The 8,222-nt window shown below is 49.7% G+C and overlaps 1 protein-coding gene across 1 annotated transcript; it reads left to right on the top strand.

Moving 5' to 3' along the window:
* The first annotated feature begins 3,369 nt into the window (after window positions 1-3,369).
* TCL1B (T-cell leukemia/lymphoma 1B) lies at window positions 3,370-7,506 on the top strand. Its single transcript, XM_010851402.1, has 3 exons — window positions 3,370-3,561; window positions 6,056-6,220; window positions 6,416-7,506. Exons 1-3 carry the CDS (start codon window positions 3,400-3,402, stop codon window positions 6,467-6,469), a joined length of 381 nt encoding a protein of 126 aa, XP_010849704.1. The 5' UTR covers window positions 3,370-3,399; the 3' UTR covers window positions 6,470-7,506.
* Window positions 7,507-8,222: the final 716 nt, after the last annotated feature.

Raw genomic sequence — 8,222 nt, 5'->3', positions numbered from 1 at the left:
GCAGGTCAGGAAGCAACAGTTAGAACTGGACATGGAACAACAGACTGGTTCCAAATAGGAAAAGGAGTATGTCAAGGCTGTATATTGTCACCCTGTTTATTTAACTTATATGCAGAGTACATCATGAGAAACGCTGGACTGGAAGAAACACAAGCTGGAATCAAGATTGCCGGGAGAAATATCAATAACCTCAGATAGGCAGATGACACCACCCTTATGGCAGAAAGTGAAGAGGAACTAAAAAGCCTCTTGATGAAAGTGAAAGTGGAGAGTGAAAAAGTTGGCTTAAAGCTCAACATTCAGAAAACGAGGATCATGGCATCCGGTCCCATCACTTCATGGGAAATACATGGGGAAACAGTGGAAACAGTGTCAGACTTTATTTTTTGGGGCTCCAAAATCACTGCAGATGGTGACTGCAGCCATGAAATTAAGACGCTTACTCCTTGGAAGGAAAGTTATGTCCAACCTAGATAGCATATTCAAAAGCAGAGACATTACTTTGCCAACAAAGGTCCGGCTAGTCAAGGCTATGATTTTTCCGGTGGTCATGTGGATGTGAGAGTTGGACTGTGAAGAAGGCTGAGCACTGAAGAATTGATGCTTTTGAACTGTGGTGTTGGAGAAGACTCTTGAGAGTCCCTTGGACTGCAAGGAGATCCAACCAGTCCATTCTGAAGGAGATCAGCCCTGGGATTTCTTTGGAAGGAATGATGCTAAAGCTGAAACTCCAGTACTTTGGCCACCTCATGCAAAGAGTTGACTCACTGGAAAAGACTCTGATGCTGGGAGGGATTGCAGGCAGGAGGAGAAGGGGACGACAGAGGATGAGATGGCTGGATGGCATCAGTGACTCGATGGACATGAGTCTGAGTGAACTCCGGGAGTTGGTGATGGACAGGGAGGCCTGGCGTGCTTCAATTCATGGGGTCACAAAGAGTCGGACACGACTGAGCGACTGAACTGAACTGAACTGACCCACACTATGGAAAGCAAGCTGCTTAACTCAGAGCTCACCAATTTAAATATTACTCTTACCATCAAACAACATTTAAGCTGACATAAAATTAATTATCACAATAGTTAGGCAATCTAGAAGGAAAATAAAGCTAGAAGTTTTATACTCAAGATATAAATACCTGTTTTAAAGCTATAGTAATTAACAATGTGTTATCGACACAAGGAAAAAAAGACTAATGGAAGAGAAAAGAAAGTCCAGAAACAGATCCATACCCACACACACACACACACACACACACACACACACATATATATATATATTCCAGATTCATGACAGAAGTAATAATACAGTATGGGAGAGGAAGGATAGTCATTTTAAGAAATGGTATTAATTTGATATACACATAGTAAAAAGAATCTAGATCTCTTCTTCACATTGTACACAAAATAAATTACATCTAAATATACAAAGTGAAATAATAAAACCTTTAGAAAAAAACAGTATGTATCTTCAGTGACTTGGGACAGACAAAACTGTTCTTCAGTTCATGGCTGGGTCGATATTATCATCCTGCCAATTCATTCTGTTGATAGTTTGAAATAAGCAGAGCTGGAATCTGGATGTTCTTGTTTGTAATCCTACCTGAACCACCTCCGTTTAGTCCACTTCTAGTAGGACTAAACTTCACTGATGACTGAGTCACCCTTTTGTTTTATCATTAGTTCAAAACATCTATCAAGTGTTTACTTATGCCATTCCCTTTCCCAAACACCGTCATTGCTCCTGAGCAACTTGATAAAAATCAACTGGTTGGACTGGTGTTTTAGATTCTTACAAGGCAGCCTCAGCATCTACCTACCCACACATACCACTACCGTATTCTTATCGTCTTATGAGCCTGCCTCCTCAGCACTGACTAATCCTCATTATTCTCTGATCTCCAAATACACGCTGAATGTCCCCTCTCCAAGACTTTATTCATGCTGCTGAACAGCCCTATCTAGGTTATCCTACTTCCAGGCTCCCAGTGTCCGGCCTTCCTTGACCAGTTTGGGCTCAGTATGTGGAAGGAGACAAGCAAAATATGCAGAGATCTTGGTGACCAAGACCCAGCCTTCCAAGTCCTGGTCAGTGCCATCTTGCGGTCTAGAATCATCCCCCTAGGCTGAGTGCCCCAACACCAGGACACCCCGACTTAAGGCTTGTGAAGGGCGCCCTCTGCTGGACTCCTCCAGCTCAGGCATGACTACACTCAGCAGGCTCTGCCGGGAGCCTTTCTGGAGAGACCCCAAGTGCTTTCAAAGACTTTGGTGACACCCACCCCAGAGAGTGAATCTTTCCAATTGCAGGCACCACGGATGGACACCTGGCCAGGAAATACTGCCATATCTCAGACACGATATGGACAAAAGTCAGGTGAAGGACAAGGATCCAAATTTCCATTCTCATCGCCTGCCAGTGGTCTTCCTTCCGTGCAGGTTCAAGGGACCTGGGATGGAGCACACGACAGGGCAGGGGTGATCAATGAAGAGCTCTGTTCATTTTCAGCGGCTACACTATCAGAAATTTTTCTTTCTTTTTGCTCATGGGAGTCTCCTCTCCCTATCTCTGGACCACCATGGGGAGGTGTTTAGAGCCTCCACCTGGAGCCCCCCCACCGTTTCATCAGCAGCCACTCTGAATCTCCCTAGTCCTCGTTCTGCCTCTTGCACGTAGCCGCAAGACTTGGCCAAGGCAGACGACAAACAGCACGGACGTCAAAGCCAGGAACAGCTGGGTTCACCTTCCTCCTCTGCCTGCCACTAAACCTCTCAAGCCTGTTTCCGCATCTGTCAGGTAGGGATGGCGGTCTCTAGTTGAGAAATGGAATGCGTGCGGGCCCAGTTGTGTCTGCCTCTTTGCCATCCCATGGACTGTAGCCCGCCAGGCTCCTCTGTCCGTGGGGCGGGTCGCCACTCCCTTCTCCAAGGGATCTTCCCAACATAGGGATCAAACCCTTGTCTCTCGCATCTCCTGCATTGGCAGGCAGATTCTTGACCACTGAGCAACCTGAGAAGCCCGGCCTGGTACCTGGGGAGTCTCTTACCTGTCCAGGCCCTTTCGGCTCCTGACTCCAGTCCTTGCCCCTTTAGGCGGGTGGACCTAGTTCCTGAGACTCACGCTCTTTAGCCCTCCGGGTGGCAGACCCAGAAGCAGGCCTTCTGGCAAGCTCTTCTCCTTCTGGCTCCGCCCCTTATCTTCCCCTCCTATCCTCAAACCTGGGATTCACTGGGCCCTGTGGGCCTGGCCGTGCGGGCCCTGCGGGAGGGTCACTGGCCCCGCCCCAAGGGTAGCTGGCCCCGCCCCACTCAGACGCCCATCTACTTAAGGAGGCTGAGCCCCGGGAGTCTCCACGTGTGCCTCGAGGCGCGCCCCAGGCCCCGAGGGTCAGCCCTGCGATGGAAGCCGAAGCTTCTCCGCCGGTCGGATCGCCCCCTTGCTGCCTGTGGTTCCAGAGGCCTGGCGTCTACGAGGATGAGAAAGGGAGGATCTGGGTGGCTGTGGCTATGCAGATCATTCCCTCGTACCGCGCTCGGGGCAGCGGGGCCCCTGAGAGCACTGTGAGTCCTGGGGCTGGAGGGGAGCCAGTGAAAGGGCGGTGGTGTCGCGCGACTCCAGCTCATGGGGGCCTGCACATTCTGCAGTAGGGCCCAGAATAGAGGTGAGAGGGTGGAGTTCTCACCGGCGCCGGAAAACTCAGCCTGCGTGGGTTTGAGCGTGCTTAACCTGGCCCCAGAGGCCCCTGCCCGGAGTGGCACAGACAGAGCTTATCGACCAGAGGTGATGTGATCCTCCGTGGGGTGGCTGAGAGAGAAAGAGAGAAGGAGAGCACCAGTGAGCTAAGGGCCTAGTCTTGCCGCTGGTGCATGTTGAAAAGGAGTCATTGATAGGGTGGCTATTCAGTTGGGCCCTGCAGGATGCATAGGAGTTTTCCAGGATCAGAAAGGAGACAGGACTAGCACAAGCAAAAGCATTGCAACCCAGAGGCAGTGGGTGGGCCAACAGTGTAAAATTTACCTTGGCTCAGACTCCTAAACTGCAAAATTGGAATAATCTACCACAAGACAAGTGAATCACTGAAACAGGTCACCAGCTGGATGGCCTACAGAGCATCTGAGAGACAAAGTATCCTAGAACCCAACCTTGGGAATTGATTCAGGAGCCTTGGATGGAGGCAAAGCTGTTTGAAAAGCTCCTCAGGTGATAAGGATAATCAAATTGGAAACCGCTGCCCTATACTAGGGGCTGGGATCACAGCCCACTTTTGAGAGATGAAATATAAATTCTTCAGGGTAATACCCTGGTACTGGGGAAGACTGAAGGCAAAAGGAGAAGGAGGTGGCAAAGGATGAGATGGTTAGATAGCATCACCGACTCTGTGGACATGAATTTGTGCAAACTCTGGGAGATAGTGGAGGTTAGAGGAGCCTGGCTTGCTACAGTCCATGGGGTCACAAAGAGTTGGACACAACTTAGGTACTGAAGAACAACTAATACGGTAAATATTTATCCAGGTGTTAAATAAGCAATTCGCTGTTATTTTAGTTGCTAAGTCGGATCTGACTCTTGTGATCCCATGGACTGTAGCCTGCTAGGCTCCTCTGTCCCTGGGATTTTCCAGGCAACAATACTGGAGTATTGTTTGCCACTTCCTTCTCCAGGGGATCTTCCCAACCCAGGGTTCGGATCCAGGTCTCTTGCATTGCAGGCAGATTCTTTACTGACTGAGCTATCAGGGAAGTCCTAACCACAACATGTTTCCTAACAATCTTCAAATAGGCTATCCAGAAAATTTTTGGTAGAGAACACTGAAAGTCTTTCCCATACCTCCAACCCAATAAAGCATGCAGAAAATTTTGGACAAAATAGTACGTTTTTTAAAAGCATACAAAAGGTTCAGTGGGAAAACAATGGATTCTTCAAATAATTTAGCGTTGAGCGGGAGAAGGGAACTGGAGAGTGAGCATTGTTTTCAATTTTTAAAATGATTATTTCTTAATAGTAGACCTGGGTTTTCACATGCAGTCTTAGGATGGGAAATGGCTTTCTGAGTGTGATCTAATTCAAGGATCAGCAAACTTTTTGTGAAGGGTCTGACAGTAAAAATTTTCAGCTTTCATAAAGACTTCAGAGCAACTACTCAACTCTGCCCTCATAGTACAAACACAGCCAAAGACAACACACAAAGGAAGACATTTTTGTTTATTTGCAATAAAGCTTTATTTACAAAAGCAGGTGGTGGGCCAGATTGGGTCCATACTTTGCTGGCACCTGATTTAAAGCCAGAATCCAAAGAGAAAGAGATTTTGCTGCATAATTCAAAATATCCCTCTTGCAAAACCCATGCCATAAAAATCGTAGGACAACAGATTAAGGAAAATCACTTGCAAATTGTATGACTGATAAAGGGCTAGATTCTTAACTCGGAAAAGTGTTCATCACAAAGAAAAGAAGACAAATACTTTGACAGAAAACTCTGTAAAATAACCTTTAATCAATAGTTGCATCATACATGGAGCTTTGGTTACATTTGACTGATGACTTTCCCGCATTTCTATACTTTTCTGCATTGACCAGATTTTTTTTGTGTGTGTGATAAGAAGTAATGATGGCCATGATCAAAACTACAAAATATTTTTTTCGGAAAATCCTTCACTCCCAGGTCCTGAGCTCTATGGATATCTTGTTTTTAAAAAAAAGAATTTTTAAAACTTTGGAAGTGGCCATGACAGACAGCCAAGAGTGTTCTCTGTGTAGGCCTAAACGTTTCTAATGGGCTGAAAACAAGCTAACTTTTCAGGGTGCAGGGGGGTAAGGTGGGGTGCAGGTCTGTGGGAGGTGGTACCAGAGAGGAGGCCTGGAAAGAACTAGTCCTCTCAGGTCCAGGCAAAACCCCCAACTGATGGTGCCAAGACTCTGGGTGTGGGACTCTAAAAGCATGACCATCCCACCTCTGCTCCGGGCAGTGCCCCCGCCCCAGCTGGGCCAGAGGATCCAGGACCCTGGTTGTGTGTGCAGCTCAGCATCCCTAATGGGGCCCGTCTTTCCTTCCAGCATGATGATAGCATCACGGTCCATCTGTGGCAGTTACCCAACCAGATGCCCAGGTCCCCCAGCTCTCTGCTTGTGTCTGGGCTGCCCATTAAGTGGGAGCTCTATCCCGGGCGAAGGTACCGAGGAACGGATTCCAGACTCTGGGAGATAGTGGACCATGACCAGGCAAGTGCGTGGTGGCCCATGTGAGGGGGATGGCGTGGCTGTTAAGTAGTGGCTGCAGGGTTGCGAGGTGGGACAAAGGAAAGAGGGATTCCCTTCCCCAGTCCCTTGAAATCCACAAATCCAGGTTCCCGTTGGCTTCACTGGGGTGGAAGGGCATGCCCCCTGGAGCTCTGATCACTGCTTCCCCTTCTACAGGTCATCTCCATGGAAAATCTGATCCTCAAACGTCTGCCAAGTGGGAGCCACTGATGAGGCTGGTAGGTCAGGCCTGGAGACTCTCAACGTGGAGGGCTGCCCCTCTTTTCAGGAAGACCCTACCAGTCACCTTGCCCTCAGGCTGTTTCTTGAGTTTTTCTTACATAACCGCCCCTTTCCTCCCTGTCCCAACCCCATTGGACAGTGATTTCCACCAGGGACAGACCCCCCAGTTCATTCATAAAGCACTGAATAATGGTTTTCACTCAGTTCTCGGAAGGATGAGGTGTACCTATGAACATCTCGTGTTATAGACAAGGAAACAGGCTCTAAGAGCTGGAAGGCTTTCCCTGAGACCACACAGCCTGGAAAGAGCCTCAATCAAGCTTGGATCCACTGACCTCGGAACTCTTAAGGCCGACCTTGGCACTAGGGCGCCACAAGTCTGGTCGATGGCAGTGGCCTTTGGGGACCCTGCAGTGACCCAAAGAGTCTTATCCCTGAGACGGGCAGCAGCCTGGCTGAGGGCCTCGAGTTGGGCCTGCTCTCCTACCCCTGGTCCTGCTCCAACGGGGCGCCCGCCCAGTTCCTCCGAGCATCCCTGACTGTCAACTTTTGTCTTCCCCCAGACCCGGCTGGCCCTGTGCCTTAAGCGAGAATCTCTATGCACCTGCTCATTGGTTGGCACACCTAGGGGCTCGGCCCCGTCCTCTTTGCATTTCCCATCCCCTCCGCCTGCTTTGGCTTGTCTGTACCCTTCTGTGTTCTTTGTACCATCCTCCAGGTGCCCACTCCCAAGCCCCTCCCCTCCACGCCCACCAGGCCCCGCCCCGCGGCCTCCTGCGCAACCTTGATTGGAAACTTGCCTTCCATCCACTCCGCCTCTGGTGGGGGAGGCTCCGTCAGGGCGCGGGTGGCAGGTCTGGACGTGGGGCTCAGATGCCGCATGGCTGCCATTTCTGCTGCCGCTTTGGCTGGAGTAGATCATGGACTGGGCAGGCTGTCCACTCCTGAGCCTTGATCAACCCTGGGAAGTGAGTGCTGGCCCCTAAGGGTCCCCTCCAGTGCCGGTTAATTAAACTTCATTGCTTGTTGTTAACTTTTGTGCGGAATCGCTTACCTTAAATTGATAACTAGTGTAGGAATGTAGCAGCTGAAGGTGGAACTGCAATTATTCCTTGAGTGTTTTTGCACACCTGAAAGGAAGCTGGAATCCGCTCGTTTCAGCAGCAGGTCCGCGGTGGAGGATAAGGGGATGGAGGGTCAGTTCTTTGCCAGGCTGGACTCCGAAAAGGCATGCAGACTGTGGCAGTCATTGCCGGACAACCAGCGGCAGGTGGGCACTTGCACAGGCAGTGAGGCTCCCGTGTGCCCTGGATGACAGAGGGAACAGTCCATGAGCAGGGAGGGGTGAGGCAGAGTCTGGGCGCGGACTGGGTCTTGCCCTTGAAACCAGAGGGAAGAAGAGGACAGTGTGGATGGAGGGCAGGGCGACAGTTTCACGGCGACAGCAAAAAGAGGGAGTTCGCTTCTTGGGGCTTCCCTTGTGGTCCAGCTGGTAAGACTTGTGCGCCCTAAGTAGGGGCCCGGGTTCGATCCTTGGTCAGGGAACTAGATCCCACCTGCCGCAACAAAGCTCCTGTGAGCTGCAGCTAAGACCCAGTGCAGCCAAAATAAATATATATTTAAAAAAGAGGGAATTCATTGTGTCATATCAGTCATGAGAAGAGGTCACCAACATGAAAGTCCTAACCTTAAAAATGAATCCATGATGTAACTGAAGAAAGCCCAGGGGATGATGTTCATG

The sequence above is a fragment of the Bison bison genome, unplaced genomic scaffold, assembly GCF_000754665.1.
Source record: "Bison bison bison isolate TAMUID 2011002044 unplaced genomic scaffold, Bison_UMD1.0 scf7180017864302, whole genome shotgun sequence".
NCBI lineage: Eukaryota > Metazoa > Chordata > Mammalia > Artiodactyla > Bovidae > Bison > Bison bison.
The sequence above is the reverse complement of the archived record's forward strand: the minus strand, read 5'-3'. Positions and strand labels throughout refer to the sequence as shown.

Bases quoted from the DNA above. Each gene is read 5' to 3' on its own strand.
- TCL1B (XM_010851402.1), top strand. From the start codon at position 3,400: ATGGAAGCCGAAGCTTCTCCGCCGGTCGGATCGCCCCCTTGCTGCCTG. The intron at 3,562-6,055 runs GTGAGTCCTGGG...CTTTCCTTCCAG, and splicing joins GCGGGGCCCCTGAGAGCACT to CATGATGATAGCATCACGGT. The intron at 6,221-6,415 runs GCAAGTGCGTGG...CCCCTTCTACAG, and splicing joins AGATAGTGGACCATGACCAG to GTCATCTCCATGGAAAATCT.